The sequence below is a fragment of the Propithecus coquereli genome, unplaced genomic scaffold (genome assembly GCF_000956105.1).
Source record: "Propithecus coquereli isolate 6110/MARCELLA unplaced genomic scaffold, Pcoq_1.0 Scaffold155, whole genome shotgun sequence".
In the NCBI taxonomy this organism is placed as follows: domain Eukaryota; kingdom Metazoa; phylum Chordata; class Mammalia; order Primates; family Indriidae; genus Propithecus; species Propithecus coquereli.
In genome coordinates, this window is record NW_012139969.1 from 3712054 (window position 1) to 3733774 (window position 21721).

The 21721-nt window shown below is 52.1% G+C and overlaps 1 protein-coding gene across 1 annotated transcript; it reads right to left on the minus strand.

The window, feature by feature from the left end:
- Window positions 1-4033: 4033 nt before the first annotated feature.
- On the minus strand, window positions 4034-10671 carry NR2E3 (nuclear receptor subfamily 2, group E, member 3). The gene is made up of 8 exons (XM_012640578.1): window positions 10433-10671; window positions 9786-9912; window positions 9575-9678; window positions 9270-9491; window positions 8928-9103; window positions 7764-8010; window positions 7423-7528; window positions 4034-4246 (listed from the first exon to the last, which is right to left on the minus strand). Exons 1-8 carry the CDS (start codon window positions 10524-10526, stop codon window positions 4114-4116), a joined length of 1209 nt encoding a protein of 402 aa, XP_012496032.1. The 5' UTR covers window positions 10527-10671; the 3' UTR covers window positions 4034-4113.
- Between the last annotated feature and the right edge of the window lie 11050 nt (window positions 10672-21721).

The window sequence follows — 21721 nt, forward strand, 5'->3', positions numbered from 1 at the left end:
TAGAAATTGTGAAAGAATGTGTTGTTGAAGTTGTAGGATGCTTAGACCCCGATAAAGTACTAACAACTGCCTCTTTTAAGGAGAACCACAACTGATCAGCAACATGAATTAGCCTTCAACTTAACAATTTTATGCAATACTTCAAAAGGAAAATATATATTATTTAATTACTTTGGATGAATCAACTGGATACTACTACCTTGGTGCAGGTTTTATCCTGCATTCGGGTCATAACAGAAGATTTTCTTTGCAATGAAGAGTTACTTGCTTTGGGCACTCTTGTCAACGGAACACTGGGAATAGATATCTTCAACAACTTTCAAGATAAATGTGAAGTTGGACTGAATTTGGTGAATTTAGTGAGTGTACGTACAGACAGCGCACCTTCCATGACAGGAAAACATGAGGGTTTATTGCACTGATAAAGTATTAGCAGATCTAGATGCTCTCATTTCTTTTCATTGTGTTTTGCATCTGCAAAATCTCTAAAGCTAATTAGAGATTACTAATTACACTATTATGTGCTAAAGCTAATTACACTATTTTAAGTGACACTTTGCAACAAGTTATAAGTATTGTTAACTGTATTCATGCAAATGCATCATCAGTTTCGTAACATGCTAAAGTTGAACCATGAGGTATTCAGTGTGGCTTTGCCGTATCATTCTAAGCATTGGTTATCTCAGGGACAGGTGTTAGCCAAAATTTTATCTCTGCGAGAACAGATAGTTTAATTTCATGAGGAACAGAATCAGCAATGTGAGTTTTGAAAGAAGATTTCTATAGGAACGCAGTATTTCTGTGTGGTAATCATGTCAAATCAGAACAACTTGAATATTTCTTTGCAAGGTAAAACTAAGTCTATATATGCTATGTGGCAAAAAATCCAAGCATTTTGAAAGAAGTTATCTTTTTTCAAAACACTTCTTCAAAGGGAAATTTCAGATGAACACTTTCCCCAGTTAACAAAGGTCATTGATGAGCAGGATGATATATGCAAATAATTTGAAGAATACACAGCTGTTATAGACCTATGAATTGGAGAATACAATGCAAGGTTCTCTGACTTTAAGAATCATGACATCACACTCAAATTAGCACATCAGCCTCACCTAGTTGATGTCACCAAGGCACCTAAACAACTACAGATGGAATTGATTGAGCTCTCGGTAAATGATATTTTAAAGTCATTGTTTCATGCTAAGAAAGATCCAACATGGAAAAATGAAGTAGAACACATGCCTTTGGCATCATGCCCCAAAAAATGCTTTCCTGATTTACAACCACTTATTGCTGCGAATCTACATTCTTCTACCTACGCCAAATCAAGATGCCCTCAAGGTCACAAATGACCAATACCCCTCTAGAGGATCAACTGAAACTGTGGACCTCCATGCTGCAACCAAATATTCAAATGCTTTTCAACAAAAAGGAGACACAATCAAGTCATTGAAAGGTTAGTTAACTTTAAAACTAACAAATAGTTTTCATTTTTTGAAATTATTGAGTACACAGTAGTTAGATTTTTACAAAATAATGTACATTTTTAAGTATATCTAATTGAAGTTTCTTGAATGGGGCCTTATTTAATTACAGCTAAATTAATGCAGTCTTCCAACATGAAAAGGTTCCCCACCCCTGATTTAATATAGAAATTAGGAGGTGACATAAACATTGGAAGAACCGGGGGAACAAAGATCAGAGAAGCTCCCACAGAAGATCAAGAAAGCCAACACAGATCTCAGCTAAAAATTCCAAAGTTCTCAAGAGTTTGCCTGGAAGCTAATGCAACTCTGAAGAAGAGGCTGCTATGAAATCTCCCATCTTCCCACAGATCTAGCTACAATATCTCGAAAGAAAAAATGGCTTCTCTTTTGACCTTCCAAACCTCACATAAGTGCCTTCCATTATCAAATTATAGGGGAAGAAGATTCTGGGAAATGTAGTTCCTGGCTTCTCCACAATGAAGAAAAGTCTTAGAGGAGAGGTAGTAATTGACGTCAGGTTGACAGGAGACAATCCAGCTTATGGACCTACTCTGCTTCTTCATGACTTCCTCCTGGAGAGCCCCAAAATCTCTTTCCCAGTGTAGACTTGCTGTGTCCACAATCCTAGACACTAGCCTGTGAACGTCAGCAGGTGACCTTTACAGTCTTACCATGTCCTCAAAAGCCAGACTGTGCAGAGCTTATCTGATCATATCTCAACCATGTTTCTTGCCAAGGTGCCTGGTCAGCGCTTAAATCTTATGGATAAAGCTTTTGATAGGGAATGGAGAATGTAATGGCATTACAGACCTTAGATGACCTAGATAACAGGCCAGTCTGATGCTTTTAGAAGATGGAGAATCTCCAATAGTTTGAGTGCTTACGTGAGAAGGGCTTAAGCTGGGCAGTATTTGCCACGTTCGTTCCTCTCTGTGCACCAGCCTAGCTGTTGTCACTTCCAGAGCGGACGGGATCTGTCAGCTAGGGGAATTCAGACAGGCACAGGGCAGGGAAGCCCTAGGATTTCTCCGATTTCTCCCATCATGACCTTTTCCTTATTGATTTCAACCACTTCTTTGTTGGGTTGATTCCAAGGATGAAGGGGGAGTGGGGAGGAGGCAGTGCCAGAGTTAAGCAGCGCTAAGTAGAGTCACACCAAGGTTTGAGTCCTCTCTAAGTGTCGGTTTCTTCATAAATGGGGAGAATTGGTCCCTCCTTCAGAGTTAACCTGAGGCCTAAATAACAGTGCATTTACTCAGCTCACGGCCTGCTGTATACATTGCCTGATACATGTTAACTTTTTTAAATTATTATTTTCTAGCTCTTCTGGGTCCTAGGAAAGAATGAGGTTTGTTTGCACTTCATCTTTCTATAAGGAATTAAGAAGTGAAGGAGAGGCCCTTTCACAAAAAGTGCCTATAGCTGCCTTATGTTGAGTTGGAAGGTGTTCGCCTTTATTTACGAAGGATGAGGAAGGATGAGGAAGGTAAAGACAGAGAGATTCTGTGGGGTGACGGAATGCCATCTGAAGAGAGGCCGAGCTGTTGAATCCTGTGGGAGATTTTCCCCTGGCTCGAATTCACTGCACCTGCACTCTGACTCGATGTGGAAACCAGATGGAACTCAAAGACCTTGAGCTCACTCCCTCAGTGTCCTCAAAGAGAGAGGCTTGACCACATTTATTTCTCTGGGTTTTTTTTTCTTTTTTATTGAGATCTAACAAAATACAGTAAAATGCACGAGTCTTAGGTGTTCAGCTCCATGAATTTTTATATACGAATACAATTGTAAAACCACCACCCAGATCAAAATACAGAACACTTCTAGTACACCCGAAGGCTCTCTTGGGCCCCTTCCCAATCAATGCCCCGGCCTTCCCCCCACCCCACCCAAAGATAACCACTACTCCACCTTCTATCACTATCAGTTAGTCTTGCCTGTTCTTGAACTTTGTATAAAAGGAACTTGTGCCTGGCTCCTTTCATTCAACTTTTATGTCTGTTAAATTTATTCATGTTGACCCATGTATCAATAATTCATTCTTTTTTATTGCTGTTTTTCATTATGTGAATATACCACAATTTAGTAATCCATTCTACCATCGATGTACAGTTTGGGGCTATTATGAATAAAACTGCTATGAATTTTCGCATAGTATCTTTTTTTTTTTTTTTTGGGACAGAATCTCACTCTGTTGCCCGGGCTAGAGTGCCGTGGCATCAGCCTAGCTCACAGCAACCTCAAACTCATGGGCTCAAGCAATCCTCCTGCCTCAGCCTCCCGAGTAGCTGGGACTACAGGCATGTGCCACCATGCCTGGCTAATTTTTTCTACATACTTCTAGTTGTCCAGCTAATTTCTTTCTATTTATAATAGAGACAGGGGTCTCACTCTTGCTCAGGCTGGTCTCGAACTCCTGAGCTCAAACTATCCTCCCGCCTCAGCCTCCCAGAGTGCTAGGATTACAGGCGTGAGCCACAGTGCCCGGCCTCATAGTATCTTTTGATGGACTTTCTGCTAGGTACACATACCCACAAATGAAATTGCTGGGTCAAAGGGTAAGCAAATGTTTAGCTTCAGTAGATTGTTTTCCAGAGCGTGTATAAACATTTTACTTCCACCCCCACTAGTTTTTGAACATATCACAAAGGAGCTTCTCCATTGGAGTATTCCCTATGGTCTTGCGGAAAAAGAGGAGCTCGATGCGTTCAGAAGTGATAAACCTCAAAGATGGGAGGAGTAGGAGCAATTTCCCAAACCTGAACAGGAGAGAGCACACCATCAGTTTTATCACCAGCTTCTGAGCACTAGTTCCCCGGGCGGTGCCCTCCCGGAAAAGGCAGGGGAGGAAGGAGAGGAGACACGGGAGGCACCCAGGGTGGGTCAGGAGGAATTTTGAGGGAAGGCCCCACTCACCAGATGAGTTGCCTCCATCTACCACTGACCCATTGTGAGCCACTACCAACCCCCTTTAGTTTAGGAGTGGAATAAAAATAATGAGTAAGTCTTGTTTATTATGTGTAAAGATTAGAAAGTAAGAAGTTATTTATATTAATTCTATGCAGATGGTTCAACTTTACCATGGTGTGGAAGCAATAAGCATTCAATATGCTCCTCAACTTACAAAGGGGCTATGTCTGAAAATGCATTTTCTTTTTCTTTTTTTTTTTCTTTGAGACAGAGTCTCACTCTGTTGCCTGGGCTAGAGTGCCGTGGCATCAGCCTAGCTCACTGTAACCTCAAACTCTGGGGCTCAAGGGATCCTCCTGCCTCAGCCTCCCAAGTAGCTGGGATTACAGGCATGCGCCATCATGCCCGGCTAATTTTTTTCTATCTATTTTCAGTTGTCCAGCTAATTTCTTTCTATATTTTTAGTAGAGACGGGGGTCTCACTCTCGCTCAGGCTGGTCTCCAATTCCTGAGCTCAAACTATCCTCCCGCCTCGGCCTCCCAGAGTGCTAGGATTACAGGCGTGAGCCACCGCACCCGGCCTGAAAATGCATTTTCAACTTACAATATTTTCAACTTAATAATGGGTTTATCAGGACGTAACCCTCATCATAAGTTGAGGAGCACCCGTATATGAATATATTATTATATAAGTGAGTGTTATGATAATTATATGATTAGTTTTAGATATACAAGGGGTGGCCGGAAAGCATCCAGCCGTGTAATATGTTCTCGTTATATTAACAATGGCTGGGTAATTTCCAGACAGCCCTCGTATATGATTATGTATTTTATAAGAGTATACATTCCCATCTGTAAACTACCTAGGATGGTGGTAGTCAGTACTGAAAATGTTATGAGGTCAAAGGATAATTTTGGTGGCTGAGATACTCATCCAGAAAAAAAATTCATTATAGCTGTAAATAAGAACCGCCTGCTAAGGCAGGGGTCCCCAGTGCAAGAAAGGTGGCTGGGGACAGATGGGAAGGATCAAAGCTCCCCTGGGCAGCCCTACGCTCAGCTCACCCCGAAGACCTCCGGCGAGACTCCGCCCCCAATCCTCGGGCGAGACTCCGCCCCCTGTCGGCGACCTGCTGAACTGGCTCTGCCAACCTGAGGGCTCCTTCCCTCCAGCGTGTCAAGCAAGTGCGGCCCTGTGTGGTCACACGCCCCTCCCGTCTGTCTTCCCTGCTTTTGATTTTCTGATCCAAGGAGTGACAGGAAGAAGGAAGTATACAGTCAATTAGAGAAATTCTTTTTTCAAACTGCAGGTATTGACCCAATTATAGTGGTTCTGAAATTAAATTCAGTGGGTCATAATCAGCCTTTTCTAAAAAAATAAAATAGGAATATCAGCATAAATATCAGCACAAAGTAAGGGTAGGTATTATTCGGTGGAGCTTCGTTTTGGCATTTGCAATGGAAATTGTATTTCTTTTTTTAAAATACTGAAATATGCTGACTTAGAGAATCCCAAACCACGACTTAACACTCAGTTCTGCCTGTAGCAGGTAATGAACCACCACATAAGTGACACAGGGAATCCTAATCAGCATTTTGAAATCTGATGTGTCACCAGTATGCTAGGACATCTCTGGGAGCTGGTCTCCACGGAAGGGTGGCCTAGGAAGGCCACCGGTCTCTGGGCGTCTGTGATGACCACTCTTAGGATGCTGTGTCAAGTCTCAGTGACAGCAGCTGTTCTCCCTGGGCTCACAAGCAGCACGGATCTTCCTGGGCAACGCGGTGTACACCTTGTACATTTGACTCTCCTTAAAGGGAAATCACCTCTTCTTCTTGTGATCATTTCCCAAATTAGAGGTGATTCAAGGATGCCCTGGTCAGCTCACTTCTTCAGAGAACCGCTGGGAACGCCCAAGGATACGGATAATATGGTCTAAAATAGCCCCTGGATGCCTGGAGGCCAAGTGGTCCAACCTTGCTGAGGCTCCACTGCATCTGCTGGTGCTGGGCCAAGGTGGGCAGCGCCAGAGCACGGGCTCCTGCCTCCACCCTCCCCCAGCCACACTCAGCCTGCAGCTACCTGCCGGGACTGGGCTGTCGCTCCTGCAAGTGCACGGCTTATACAAGCGCATCTCAACGGGATGCCTACTGCACCTCCAGCAGACCTTATGTTTCCTCAAAACTATCTTTCCTCCTGACTTTCCTTTTTATTTTTTGAATAACCTCTTCTCCCAAATAGCTCCTCTTCCCGCATTCCTTACCTCCACCCAAGTGCTGAGTCCGAGCCATTCCAACCCCGAGTCTCTTGCAGTCGTAATCCCCTCCACTCCCCATGGCCACTCCCAAAGACCAGAACTCCATGGAATTCCCTGGGAGGTGGCAGTAGCTATCCCCTCCCTGGTAGTATCTGCTGTACTCACTGCCTCGCCCGTCCGCATGACGTCTAGCCTATGGACCTCACTCAAGAACCTGCAGTGGCTCCCCTCTGCCTCCCACATCAGATGTGGCCTTTGGCTGGCATTCAGAGACCTGAACAGGCTGGTCCAGGGCTGCCTTTCTGGCTTAATCTCCACCTTCTAGCTGGCAGGAATCTGCTGTACCTTCAAACTGGACTCCTGTCCTAGGAACACATCCACGTTTGCCTCCCTCTCCCTGTGTAAATGCTGTTTTCTCTTCTATTAGACCCTCCCCTCCCTTCCAAGTCCAGCTCTGCCTCCACAAATTCCCCCCCACTCTGCTTTACACCTCCCACACCCAAGGGGACTCTGTCTCCTTCAGACACACGCAACCCTTCTCATGGTCAGTGTGGTCACTGTGCCAGGTAGCCCAGAAGGCAGCAGCTTTGTCTTATGCACGTTTATCCCCACTCCGGGGCCTGGCTCTGCGCCGGGCACACGGTCAATGCTGGGTACACACTGGCTGGGCTGAGACCGTGTCCTGTCTAAGCGGTGGAGCCCTGGGGTGGGGGGTTGGCGGGGGGTAAAGGGGAGGGGATAGGCGGGCGGGCGCGTGCTCAGGTCACCTGACGGGCTGGCTGGGGTGGTGGGCCTTGCTGTGCTGGCTCAGCATCACCTGGGACTGGTCCTGCAAGGCCTCCACGTGCTCGGGATCCTTCAGGCCCCGCGTTTCTGGGGAGAAGCAGTGCCAGTGAGCTCCTCTCCCAGGGGCTCCCCAGCCTGTCCCCTCACAGTCAGCCAGGAGGAGCCCTCTGGACACCTCTCGCCTCCTGTCCCCGGGGTAGAGGCCTGTACACACCTGCAGCTTGCGGGTGGTGGGGGCAGAGTGAGGGGCAGAAGGAGTCATGGGAATTCCCAGTCTTCATCCCAACCACTTCTCTGCAGGGCCTGGGAAAGCCTCAGCTACCTGGTTTGAAGAGGACCAGGGCCTTCATGCAGGCGAACTCTGTGGGGTCCACCGCCAGTGCCCGGAACCGAGAGATGGTTTCCCGCAGGACGCGCGTCTCCACGCTGGCCAGCGTGAGCCGGCCCTGAGCGCTGCCGGCAGCAGAGGCCTCGGGCGGGAGCAGCAGCGGGCAGCCGTCCAGGGGCAGAGACCACTGTATGGCTGCCAGGAGGAAGAGCTCACTCCACGCCTCTTCCAGCAGGATCACCTGCGCTCAGAGAGGGTGTGAGTGTTACGGCGGATACACAGCTTCTCCGGCTCAGCCTGGAGCCTCCGCCTCCTTCTCTGACACCCCAGGAACGGAAGGGCTAGTCCTGGGTGCCCAGGATGCTCTCCTGACCTCTGTCTGACATCAGCCAGGGACCCCGAGTTTGGGGATTTGCTGCCATCTGGCTCAGCCGCCTGCCCTCTAAGACACTCTGTGGGTTCCACCCAGAGCTGCAGCTGGAACGTTCAGGAAAGTCTAGGGCCACGGGAAGGTGGGCAGCCTCAGGGACACACCCCAGGAGTGTTGTAATTTGTGTGCACTCAGGAGACTCAGCCTGACTCTTCTGAGCTGCTCTGTCTACACACACAGGCCGGCTAAGGGGAAGAGACCCTCGGTGCGACTCTCTTCCCAGCCTACCATAAGAGGCCTGCTTGCCCGTTAGAAGCCCAGAGGGGCGTCCTGGAGGTGGAGAGGTCGGGCTGAAACTCAAGCCCTGAAGTCATAGGTGCTTGTGCTCCAAGGGGGCTGGAGTTGGATACTCATGCTGTTCAGGGCGTGCAGATCTCCCGTCACCGACAGGATGTCTACAGGGCCTGAGGATCTTCTAGGGGGAAGGAAGACCCAGGGAGCCATAGGCGCTGGCTTCAAACCCCTGGTCCCTGTGGGTCCCTGGCCATCGTCCTCCCCTAGGCGTGCAACCCGGCCATCATCTCTGCCCCGGAGAGGTGTGCACCCCATGGTCACCAACCCCGACTCAAGGTCATGTGTGCTCCCACCCACTGCTACGCAAGCTGTGCACCTCCGTTCACACGGCACAGGGCTGTACGCGCCTCGATCTGGCAGACACGCATGGGCCACCTGATCCCAGCCTGGCCCAGCTGCCCAGTGCGCAGGCCCAGCACACAGGCCGGGGGTACCTGATCCCGGAAGGGCAGGCTGGAGAACACGGGCAGGTTCTTAGCCCATTTGACAGCCATGAACAGCAGGCGAGCCGACGTCTCGTGGATGCTGTCCAGGCCACAGGGGGAGGAAGAAGAGTATGGAGATGAGGGGAACTCGGGGTCATTGCTGGTGACGTCAATATTTTCATCAGCTGTTGGGGGAAGAGGGTGTGACCTCAGCGCCTGCTCCACAGGGAGCTGCAGGGGGCCTGGGTGTGAGGGGCAAGGCTGGGCACGTGGGTCAAAGCTAGGTGTGTGACCCTGCTGTGACCCGGGAACTGAGCCGCTGGCCTGGCCCTTGGCCACCCTCCCACTTACCATCCTCTGGCTCCAGCTTAGCACAGGTTTCGGCTGTTATAAGGCTGGCCATGAAGTGGTGGCCCAGGGCCCTGGCCGCAGACACGGGTGTGGGGCCCCGTGGGCTGGGCCCTGCTGGGGCCGGAGGAGCCACCAGGGGCTGGGGCCGGGGCTCAGCGTCTGACTCCATGCTGTCCAGACGGACCTGCGCTGTGCTTCGGGGCTGGCGCTCGTTCTGCACAGCTGGGGAGTAAGGGAGGGTCAGGACACCCACCGGTCACGCCCGTCTCTTCTGTCACATGCCCCCAGGTCAGCCCCTGACTCACCGTCCTGGTTCATGCCCGCCTGCAAGCACTTCTTCAGCCGGCAGGCCTGGCACTGATTGCGATGGGCCTTGTCCACGGGGCACGTCCCCGCCCCCACCTGGCACCTGCAGGTGCAGGGGAGTCCCGGGGTCGGCGTCCTGCCTGCGCCCTGGACCACAGGCTGGACGCTTCTGCCCCGGCCCCTTCCTCCCTGAGCACCTGAGCGCCTCACCTGTAGATGAGCCTGCGCCTCACGCTGCGCTTGAAGAAACCGCTGCAGCCGTTGCAGGCGTAGATGCCGTAGTGCTTCCCGCTGCTGCTGTCCCCGCACACGCGGCACTGCAGCGAGGGGCCCACGCCTGAGGGGCAGGGGCAGGGCTGGGGCAGGGCCACACACTACTCTCCGGCCCCTGGGTTCTTGCCCACCCGCATGTCAGCGCACACGTGTCTTTTCCGTCTGGAAAGTGTCTCTCTCCCCGCACCCCGGTCTCTGGCTGTCCCCCGCTCAGCAGGCGGTACTCAGCCGGCGCGCGCCCTGCCCACTCCCAGCTCCCCTTCCTTCTCTGCAGCTGCCCGCGGCTCCATCACCCGCACACATGCGCCGCCACGCCGCTAGGGACAGCGTGGCCTCCGAGCCCTCAGGTGCTCCTCTGTTCCTCCCTTCCCCGTGCTCAGCTGTCCAGTCCTGGCTCCGCTGCTCCCCCGGCCCCACCCGCCGTGGTGCTGGGATTCTGGCTTTGCCAGCGGCTTCCCTCACACTGGCCCACAGCCCCGGCAGCTGGAGCCGAGTTGCTGTGGCTCCCTGCATGGTCTCTGCAAACCTCTCGCCCACACTTTGCTCCCCGCGGGCCCAGACCCTACCTCCAGGAAGAGCCGTACCTGCTGGATCCTCCCCCAGGCCCCACCTGCCTGGAGACTCCTTCCTGGAGGCAGCCCCCGCTGCAGGTGCAGCTGCAGCCACGGTGGAGCTCATCGGAGCTGTCAGCCTGGTCCTGGGCGGTCCCGAGGTAGCCTCTGCCTGCCTGCCTGACTGCCGGGGACCCCCACGGGTGCCGAGCGGGGCCCAGCCTCTGCCTCAATCTCTGCAGCTCTGTCTCTCTGTGCCCCTGTCTCTCTTCTGTTCCTACTTCTCCCTCTCGCTGGTGGTCTCCCTCTGTCTCTTTCTGTGTCTCTGTCTCTCTCTGTCTCTGCCTCCTGTCCCCTCTGTGCGAACTCAGGAGCTGCCCTCAGTTCCCGAAGCCCCTCACAGTGCAGCTCTGGCCTAAGGAGGTTTCTCCCAGGGCAGCCGCCGGGCGCAGTTCATGATCCCCTTAATCTTTACCGTCTCCACAGGGGATCAGCTGGCCACACCTGCAGCATTACCAAAGTGCCAGGGGAGCCGGCCAGTCCTGCTGCCCCCACGCCAGCTCCCAGGCTGCCTGGTGTCCCCGGGGCCCTGCTGCCCTGTGCTCTCAGCTGTTCGCCATTCAATGCCAGCTCTTGAAGGGAAGTGTGGACTCCACTTCCTCCAAGGACTTTAATCTTTTTGAGCTGCTTGGCTTGTGTCTGAAGGCAAGTGTGAGGGGCCCGTGTGTGGGTGTCCCCATGCCTGTGTGGCTCCCTGCATGGGACGCTCCCTTTGGGTCCCTGGGAGACCCGGCTCTCCACCCTGGATGTTCTCACACCAGTCCCTTGATAAGGGACTGCTTGCGGCCCACGATGTGAGAGTCCTGGCCCCTGGAAGGCTGCCCTGCCTTCCTTAGTCCCCAGATGCCCAGCACAGAGGTGGCCCCCGGGACGGGTCCAGTGTAGGGCCTCAGGCTGGCCTGGATCTAGCAGGTGTTTTTCTCCCCTACCTGGAGAGCTGGGCCTGCAGGACGGGAGGGGTGAGGACAGTCACCTTGAGCCTGGCTCTGGGCCCTCAGGTGGCCTCCCCTTCCTCCCCTGACTGGGGCATAGCCCTGCCCTGCCCCAAGGCGCAGCCCTCCCAGCTCGAGCCCAGTGGCGGTTCTGAGGGGGAAGGAGGAGTCTGTCCTCCGTGGGCCAAGCCCAGGCCCAGCAGGGAGAGTGCAGAGAGCAGAGACAGACCCAGGTTCCAATCCCTGCTCCGTCCCAGGCAGCCAGTGTCCCTGGGCAGGTAGCATCACCTGTCTGAACTTTGGTTTCTTTGTCTGTGAAAAGGGATCACAGAAGTGCTGCCCTGTACTGTAGCCGGGGAAACGGCGGCAATTCACGAACCGTGTTTCGGGGCCTGGTATGAGTAAGACATAACAAATGAAGTGTGTACTCGCTGCTAGTGCCACTCCTCAGGGTCACTGAGATCACAGGGTGACCCTCGGTGATTAGCCTCTCCTTTGCCTGCCCTTCCCCCCTCCCCCCTTGCCACCCCCATGCCAGGAAGGAGCTGAAAGGCCGGGTGGGCCTGGAGGGGACCACCCATCCTCAGCAGACCTGAGTGCGCCTGTGAGTGTGCTGGGCGGAGTTGGCCCAGCTGTAGACCCAGGGGTTTGGGGAGACGGTATGAAGCTTCCGGAAGGATCATGGAGTTAAAGGGACAGAAGGGGGGCATGGCCCTTACGTAAGTGGGGTTAACCCTCACTGTGACAGGGAAGCACTCTTGGGGATTTGGAAAGTCAGCTCGGGGGCTTTGCAGGGTAATCTGCTTTCTGGGGCCTCAGAAGATCGAGGCCATGGGGCTGGGCCCTCTCGCCTGTCCTCTCGCCCGTCCTCACCCCTCCCTGCCTCTTCCTGCCAGGAAGCCCCCCGGACCCTCCACCGACATGGTCTCTGGCTCCACCTCAATGCCAAAGCCAAGGGCGTCTCCCCTGAACCCGGCTGGTTCCCTCCTTCCCGAAGCCCGTCTTTCCCACGTCTTCCAGGTCTTTGCCCGAGCTTGCCATCACCTCCACGCACCCCGAGGTCCCCAACAGGGCTTTTTGCTCTCCCCTCGAGGTTTCACACACTCGCAGCTCCCAGGGCCGTCGGTCTCCTGCCTACGTCTGTGCCCCCAGCTTCCCACCCACAGATCTCCCAGGTCCCGCTGCAGCGTCCAGCTCTGCGCCCCACACTGTCCCTGGTGCATCTGCACGGGTGTGACCCCGGCCGCGGGGCTGAGGGAGCCGGGAGCAGATGTATGCAGGGATGGAGGGCCTAAGGCCGAGCCTCCGTCTTTAGAGCGAGGACCAGGACAAGCTGATGACAAAGAAGCAGGACAGAAGCAGAAGGAGACTCAGGACAGCGCCGGGCCGTGGAGGGCGGAGGATTCAAGGGTGGAGGCATCACCACGACAAGTGCTCTGTGAGGTCACAGAGAAAGCAAACTCTTGCGACATTGCAGCCTGCATGGGAGCTGTCCTCGCTACCCTCAACTCACAGATGCGCTAACGCAGTCAGAGAGGTTAAGTCATTCGCTTCAGACGCACAGCTCCCCAGTGGTGGAGGAGGCTGGGGAGAGGTGGGGATTTCAGATGTGTCTGAGCCCCAAAGTCTGCTCTGCACGAGGACACCGTCCGGGGAGCAGCAGCCTCCACCGGCGCTGGCGTCAGCAGCAGGGGCAGCAGTGCCAGTGCTGTTGAAGGAGGGGGAGAGGGAACGGGAAGAACGCGCTCGGCTGTGAGGGAAGGACACAGGGCTGGGGGCGTGCAGGGAAAGTGACACTAGAGGAAGATTGCATTGTCCCCCATCGAGGGAGGTATTTAAACAAAAATATTTTAGGAGAGGAATTCCCTTTAAAATGGGAGATGCAGAGGAGAAAGAGCCAGGGAGAGGGTGAGGCTGGAGGCAGCGGGTAGCTCGAGCCCTGCCCAGTCCCCAGCATCTTGGGGAGACACCAGAGACAAGAGGAGGGGCCTCTCTGGCCTGTGGGGGGCTCACCTGTGAGGAGCCAGCGACCCTGGGGTTTAAGGGCAGGCCCTGGGCCAGCGCGCCTCCTCTCGGATCCTGGCTTTACGTTTTCCTGGCTGGGAGCTGGGCCAAGATATTCCATTCACCCCTGCCTTCACGGTCCTCCTCTCTAAAGTGGGTGGGGGGGGAGGGTGTCCCCTGCAGGGTTGTGGTGGGATTAAAGAAGGTGACAATGGGAAGCGGTTGGTGCAGACAGAAGGAAAAGCTTTTCTTTTCTTTTTCTCCGGGGTGGCCACAGGCCGCAGGGAAGGAGCTGAGTGGGGAATGGCTTCGCCCCTCCTGCCCCGATGCCCAGTCCCCCCCATCCTTCAAGGCCTGTCTAGGGCATTCCTCCAGGCTGCCCACCCCGACTCCCAGCACACCTGCTCTCCCCTTCTGGAGAGACCGTGTCCAGGGCCAGATCTTGCCTCATGGTAAGCCTCACTCCAAGTCAGCTCTCACTACTCGGTCCAGGTGGAAGATTCCAGGGAACAGGTTCGGGTAGAATTTCAGGTTAGCTGGGCATGAGGATCACAGGAAGTCTGTTTTTTAACTTGCCTATATCTCCCTATATTCTGTAATGGGCCTGTATTACTTAGAATGGCAAAACAAAAAAAACCCAGAAACAAAAACGCGGTCCCATCTAAGTAAAAGACACCTTCAGTGTCCGACCTGTCTGTTCTCACACTGTTTATTTTGACCTCGTTGTGTTGACTCCTCACACCATTTGGATGTCAGAGAGCTCCTCTCTCAGCCTGGCCTCGGCTCTCTGGCAGGCCAGGCCGGGCCACAGCCAGGCACTGTGCAGGCGAAGGGATGCCAAAGCCCAGCGGGGCCTGGGGCTTGGGGGGGGTCTCCGATCTGTGATCACCAGCTGCTGCTGGGGCAGACGCCAAAGGATTACTCAGCCCAAAGCCCCGAATTTGCTGACTAAGCTGCCAGAGGCCACCTTATCACTAATACAATTATTCCCCCAGGGGACAGGTCAGCACCGTCCCCCACTGCGGAGGCCTGGGGCGAATGGGGGTGGAGCAAGGAGGTGGCGCCTGCCATAAGGCTGTAGAACGACCTCTCTCTGGACCTCCAGGGCCGTGGCAGGTGAAGTGCCTTCCCTACACTGTGGCACTAGGTCCCTGACCTGGGGACGCTCCCAGCAGCTGCGGACTTCTTGACTGGGGCACGGTTTGGTCACAACTTTGGGTTCTGGGAAAAGGTCTTCTTGCAGGCTGTCTTTAAAAATGCTCCCCCCCCCACCACGTGTCTTTACCATCCTTGAAGCTCTCAGCGAGCGGTAAACGCACAGTCCCTGGAGCTGGGGACCCAGCAAGTCCACTCCAGGAAACTATCCCAGGAAAATTTAATTGATATGGATGTTCCCTGCAGTAATTTTAGTAAAACATCTATCTGTGGACAACTGGCTAAATTGTGTTGCATCCGTACAGTGGAATGCCAGCAGCCACCACAAATGGTGGTGTTTCTGCCTTTGTTTACACGGCAATATGCCCAGTATGTTTGTATAGTTTGATTTCATGTGTCCCAGGGGAATTTCTGGCCAAAGATCATGGGATGCCTTTCTCCTTGGCAGGACCCAAATGAATCAGTGGTTTGTTTCTCTAGAGCAAGGAGTGGGAGGTTCAGGAGTCCTAGAGGCAGACATCAGCAGGGACGTTTCTCAACAAAGCCTCTTTCTTTTCTTTTCAAGATAACGTTTAGAAATAATCAGATATTCCCCTGCACAGTTTTCCCAGCGCTTGGCTAGTAAAGTCTTTTCCCTTGAACCACTTTAAAGGCCCAGGCAGAACTGGAGGGGACACTGCCCTGTCCTAGGACGGGCAGACAAAAGGCAGCCTGTTCTGGGCACACCTGATCTGCTCCACCTCGGGGTGACCCCCTTCCTGCTTTGTCCCCGAGATGAGTGGCAGGGCCCCCGAGTGCTGGGCTTCTCAGTTCTCTAGCAGCGCTGCCATGAAGATGCCACTGCAGATATTCTCAGCCCAAGCAGAAATTTGTTTCGTTTGAAGGTTTATAACCAAACATGTAACAATAAAGTAAAGCTCTTTTCATGTTTAAAAAAGAATGGCTAATTTGAAGTCGGTATTACCTATAATAATAATAGCAAATACTTATGAAGAAATTACGTGCTTATAGGCGATACTGAAACCGTCTCATGCTCTCGTTTTCTTTGGTCCCGGGGCAGGGCCTAATATCTAGCAGCTGCTCAGACCGAGCCTTGGCTGATCAGAACAGCTGCAGCCGCAGGTGGTGTGTGGCTATTTGAAAACCAGTACGGAAGTATTTTAAAAGTTTAACAACAGGTACGACCGTACCAGTGTGTAATAGCTGACTGACCCTTGTTGTCATAATATTTTTTGTCTCCTAGAAATGAAACAACTTAAGGAAGAGCTTTTCAATCTCAGCACTTGGGGCCAGTCAGTTCTTGACTGAGGGGCTGTGCTGTGCATTTGTAGGATTTTTACCAGCGTCTCTGGCCTCTGCCCACTAGATGCCAGCTGTGACAACCACAATGTCTTCAGAGATTGCCAAATGTCCCCTGGGGGCAAAATCGCCCTTGCCCTATGCCATGCTGAGAGGCAGGTCACTGAGTCTGTCTTCACACATGCAAGGAGCGTTTCCCAGGACACGTGTCTGCGAGGAGCCCCAGGTCCATCATCCAGGTCATGCTGTCTCCAGTGTCATGTATATGCAGATTCAGGAATTATCTGGAAGGACGCTCAGGGTCAACACAGGTTTTCTCTGAAGGAGAATTTTACTATTTTATTTTTTTCTTTACAGTTTTCTGTATTGCTTGAATTTTTAATACTGACCATGTATTATAATTATAATCAAGTTAAAATAAGGCTTTTTAAAAGTTTTTAAAAGAGACTGGTTAATCTGAAATAAATAAGAGCTATAAAATAATAGGGAATATTTATTAAGAAATTGTTGAGTGCCAGACACAGTTCTAAGTGTTTATAGGTGTAAACTCACTTAATCCTCAAGACAACACTATCAGATAGGTATTATCATTGTTATCCTTGCCTTACAGATGAGACTGACATTACAGAGAGGTTTAGCGACTTGCTCAGTGTCACACGGCTAGTATGTGACAGAGCTGTGACTCAAACCCAGGCAGATAAGCTGATTATGTTATGATCTGCCCAAGGGTAAGGGAGAAAACAATGGGAATATCCTTAAAAAACCAAAAACCTTTACGCATTTAATAAAGAAAATCTTCTCCAGACACATCTTGTCTTTAGGTGGGTTGAAAGGAGAACACAGGTATTCTGGGCTGTGGAAAGTCACTTTTGAACTGGCATTTCTGTTTCCAGCTTTTCTACGAGATGCAGATTCTTAAACTAAAACTATAATACATTAATAATAAAATTGACAGAGATGAGCTAAAGGATCTCTCTATAGGAAACTTCCTTGTTGTCTGTTTGCTTTTTTCTTTTCCCCAAAAGCTGCCTTTGAGAAAATGTTTGGTTTTCTATTTTTTTTTTAAAGAGATGGGGTCTTGCTCTGTTGTCCAGGCCGTAGTGCAGTGGACTGATCATAGCTCACTGCAACCTCAAACTCTTGGGCTGAGCCCACTCCACCCTGGGCGACCATGTGCGACTCTGTCTCAAAACAAACAAGCAAGCAAACAGCCCCCCCAAAACAAACAAACAGAAAAAACCAAACACAATTACAATATCGAAGGAATTATTATTAATTTAGTTATAACAATGGAATTGTGATTATGTTTAATGAAAAATTGTCCTTCTCAGCTAGAAACATACCCTGGAGTATTTACAGAAGTGATTCAATTTCTTGGATTTGCTTTTGAAGCTTGCAGTAAAATTTTTTTTTTTAATAAATGAATGAAAGAAAGAAGAGGGCAGATGAACCGTGAACAACTCAAGGTGATATTTGTTGATGTGGCTGATGGGTGCATGGATTTCATTGACCTATTATGTCTAATTAAATTATCTCTAATTTTGTGATTGACATTTTACATAATAAAAAGTTAGTTTAAAATACACACAAGCAGACTACATGAAAAATGAAACAAGAAACGTGGCTGATGACTGGACATAGTCTAAGTCTTCTTTTCCCCTCCGCTTCCATCCCTCCCCCTAGTCTGTCCTCCCCGACCCTTTGCATCGCCGCAGGCAGGTTCTGCCGCGCTAGGTCGCCGGGCGCGCAGCGGCGCGAGGGAAGTCCAGGCGCGGCCGGGCAGCAGCGCCCCCTCCCGGACGCCGGCGGAGCAGCGAGCGGCGCGGAGCTCCTGGCGCTCCCTCCTGCCGTCCGCACCTGAGTGGGCGCGGAGCGTCCTTGGCCGCCGCCTCCAACCGGCTCCTCGCACCGCTCGACGGGCTCCGAGGTCTCTCCTGAGAACTACACCGCCTCATCGCTCCCCACACCCCAATCACCGTCAGAAACCATTTTCTTCCTTCATTCGTGTCTTCGCGCCCGAGCTCTGAGACCAGGAATCGCGTCCGTCTCTCCAGCGGCTGACGCGCAGACGCCGACAACTGTCCGCCGAGCGACCGCCGCACGCGCGGGCTCAGCCGCCCGACTCCCGGCGGCCCCGGGTGGCGTCGCGCCTGCGCCTGCGCCTGCGCCTGCGCCCGCGTTCCGCTCCGCGCGGCCCGGTGCGCGCCCGCTCGCCCCGCCGCAGGGTGAGAACGGTGACTTGCGGGTCGGAGCTCGTCAATTGAGAGCTTCTCCGGGCAGGGAGACGTCGGAATGGAGAGTCGCTGGTACCCGGCAGAAAGAGAATGCGTTCCAGTAAGGAGGGATTTGTCTGGCCGGAGCCGACCCTGGCCGCGCAGGGGGCTCCCTCGGGGTGGACCCCCGTTTTCCGGGGTCTCCCCGTACCCCGAGAGGCAGCGCTGGTGACGAAGGTTTTCGAGGTTCGCCGAGAGAAGGGGCTGGCGAGGGTGGGTCCTGCTGATGTCTCAGCCGGCGCACCTCTGCTTTCGTCTGTTCCGTGGTTAGTAGGATTTGGGGTGAAGAAAGGTTTTCTTGTCAACAGTGACAGGACCGGAGGAGGCTCAGGTAGCCCACTCTATCTGCCCGGCGGCCTTGGACAAGTCTCTTCGCCTCTCTGGGCTGTTACAGTGAGGAAACAGTGAAGCTGATGAACCTTACGTGGGTGAAGGCAGAGGACTGAATTAGATGCCCCTCAGGTTCTCGCCCAGATCTGATAATATTGTACCAATATTCATAAAATCGTCGATACTAGTAGTTTGATCCACCCGCAGTACCAGAATGGCCACAAGGCGGCGGTGTTACTCCATGAGAAAAGTTTTGCCTATTCAGTGGACGGTTTCATTCTCCAAACCCTAACACAAGAGATTTGGGAATTTCTCCTTTGAAATGACAGAAAAGAAAACAGCACTTCGTTAGTACTCACTTGCAACTCCAGGGAGGGCATTTGAGCTGTTACTGATGAATCCTGGCAAAGTTACCTACGGCGCTTAATGCAAAGCTTTGTGCTTTTCTGCCAAAGTGCCAAAGGGCAGCCGTGTGACGAGTCCAGAGCCCACTGTCTAACGCTGTGGTGGCATCTCCACCCCGTAAGAGCATCTGTTCTGTTCTGATAACTGCTTCCTGGGAGCTAGAGCTCCTCGCATATCATACACGTCCAGAAAATAGATGCTGAACGGAGCGGATGTTGGGTTTGTTGAATGGACTGGCGCGCCTTGGCATTACACTGTGTGGGGTCCTCTGAAGAGGACCTCCCGCGTTCCCGCAGGACTGTCGGGATGGTTGGTCACAGTGGCTGCAGACAGAGTTTGGGGTTAGAATTTGGTTTTTCTGTATTCTAGAGATCATTGCCTCGTGGACCAGATGACTAGGATTTGGGGAGCAGTGAGCAGGAAGGACGTTTACTGAACCAAGCCTGGGAGCAATTGTTAGGTTACACCTGGCAAACCTGCCTCCCAGGAGGGTCTGCCGCACAAGGATGAGATCTGTGGTCCCGCTTGGTCAGGACTCTTTGTCATGGTATACTTTATTGGTAGGGAAAGAAAGTATGAAAGCAACGGGATTCGGCAAACACGGCTAGGTCGGAAAGGACGTGTGTCACTCAGCAGACACTACGAACGGAAGTAGGATGCAGTGGCGGAGCCCGGGGCGTTGATGTCTTGTGGCCCTGAGAGGCAAGGGCTGCAAAGGTGCTTGGCAGAGGTGGAAGAGAAGGTGAAGCCTCGAGCAACCAGCAGAGGGTCTGAGTGGTGACCAAGAGTGGGTGCCCTGAGCCCGAGAGCCAGAGGACTTTCTAGACACAGACCTGCCTGCTCTTCCCCCACGGCGTGATCACCACCAGTATAAATAAACTGAACATTCCTGAATCTGGGCCACACCAGGCTGTCAGGGCCTGCCCGTGTAGGAGCCCTGGCGACCAGTATGCGTGGGCCTGGCTGGTTGTGACTGGCTGTTCCCTGCCTTGGTTACTTCCCTGGCCCTTGCTGCAGGCAAAGAAGGTCCAGACCCTCCTGAGTGGGTGTTTGGAGATGAAGCGGTGTTGCTCACACTTGAGTAACATTCAGATGACTTTTTTTTTTTTTGAGACAGGGTCTCATTCTGTCACCCTGGCTAGAGTACAAGGGCATCATCATAGCTCGCTCGAGTAATCCACCTGCCTCAGCCTCCCGCGTAGCTGGGACTTCAGGCGCACACTACCACGCCCAGCTAATTTTTCTATATTTTGCAGAGATGGGGTCTCGCTCTTGCTCAGGCTGGTCTTGAACTCCTGACCTTAAGCAATCCTGCTGTCTCAGCCTCCCAAAGTGCTAGGATTACAGGTGTGAACCATCGCACCTGGCCCGTATAAGCTTTAAAGGAAAATAATTGTTTAACTGCCCTCCAGTGTTGACTTAAATAATTTAATGTTTAATGATAATATTACAAATATAAAACTAAGAAAGATTATAACTCTTATATAACTTCATAATCAAAACAAAATTGCTAATGAAATGAAAGCACAACTTCAAACAGAATGAAAGCCGACAACGTTGAAAAGATAGATCATGTTTTGCTGGAACTCAGTTGCTCCTCACGACATGATCACAGGAGCTGGCTGGATGGCGCCAGTTCCTTTGCATTCAGTAGGTAAGGACAACGAACTCGCCACTCCGCCCACACCCCCGCATTCTTCTCATGGTAGCTCAGCTCTGGACAATTAAAGAAATGCTGCCCTGCTTCTGGTGCTGGAATTAATGGTGCTGTTGGGGCTACAAGGTAGTCACCTAGATAGTGCAGCGTATGTTCATGCCTATTTTAAAAAGATTATTAAAATAAAAACATAAAATAAAAAACTTCTCATTGAAAACTTGAGGCTCTTGAAAAACACTGTTTTATTACATGAAATCCTCTCCCCAGGATAAATTCCCTGGCGTGGAATTATTAAGTGAAAAGATGTGATTGGCTTCACGACACTTGCTACATTGTGCGAAATCCACTTTCATTGCAATAGTATTTCTCAGCTGGCCTCCAGTGCCATGCTTTAACCCAGGAAACAGGTGGTTTGGGCACAAAGCAGGTGCACGAATCCACAGCTCACGTCAGGCTGCTGGCCTCAGCCAAATCCTGTCGCCCCTCATCTCGGAGTGAACCCCAAGTCTCTCCCTGGCTCCCAAGTCATCTGACCTCATCTCCTCCCCCTTGTGCTCCCAGTCCTGTGACACTCTGCGTATGCCCTGGTCCCTGCCTGGAACGCCCTCATGCAGATGTCCAGCTGGTTGGCTTGTCCTGCCGCCCCCAGCCATCCTACTTGAAATTGCAACTCCTACCTCGTCTCCGCTGCTCCATATCCATCTTCTCTGCTTTGCTTTTCTCCATCATGTGTTGTCACAGCTGACATACCAGGTCTATTTCACTCATTTGTGTCTTTATTTTGTCTCCCCCATTAGAACGCAGGCTCTCTGAAGTCTTATGCCATCTGGTTTACTGCTGCATATTGAGTGCCTAGCCCAGTGCCAGCACAGAGTAGGTGCTCAGTAAATATTTGTTGAATGAATGAATGAGTGAGTGAATGATTGTCACGACTGGGGAGGCATCAGGGCAGTTGGTAGAAAGTGAGTTCCAAGGGAGAGGGCCCGGGTTCTCAGGCAGACGGAACTCGGAGGTCGGGAGCAGGCTGAGGGGTCTTAGTCCCCTTCCCTCGAAGCTGGGCGGGCCTGCGATTGGCTGGGGCCAGGAGAGTGGCAGAAGTGATGTTCGGACTTCTAGCCCGGGCCTCAGGGGCTCTGGCAGCTCTCCCTCCCCTCCTCTTGCCCACTCTTCTCCCTCCAGCCACCATGTCGAGCGAAGCCCAAGCCTG

What these genes read in the sequence shown, in the direction of transcription:
- NR2E3 (XM_012640578.1), bottom strand. Translation starts at nt 10,526, where the DNA reads ATGAGCTCCACCGTGGCTGCAGCTGCACCTGCAGCGGGGGCTGCCTCC. An exon ending in AGGCGCAGGCTCATCTACAG is followed by an intron (nt 9,679 to 9,785) that starts GTGAGGCGCTCA and finishes CTGCACCTGCAG; the next exon opens with GTGCCAGGTGGGGGCGGGGA. An exon ending in CACCCCAGCCAGCCCGTCAG is followed by an intron (nt 4,247 to 7,422) that starts GTGACCTGAGCA and finishes TCTCCTGTTCAG; the next exon opens with GTTTGGGAAATTGCTCCTAC.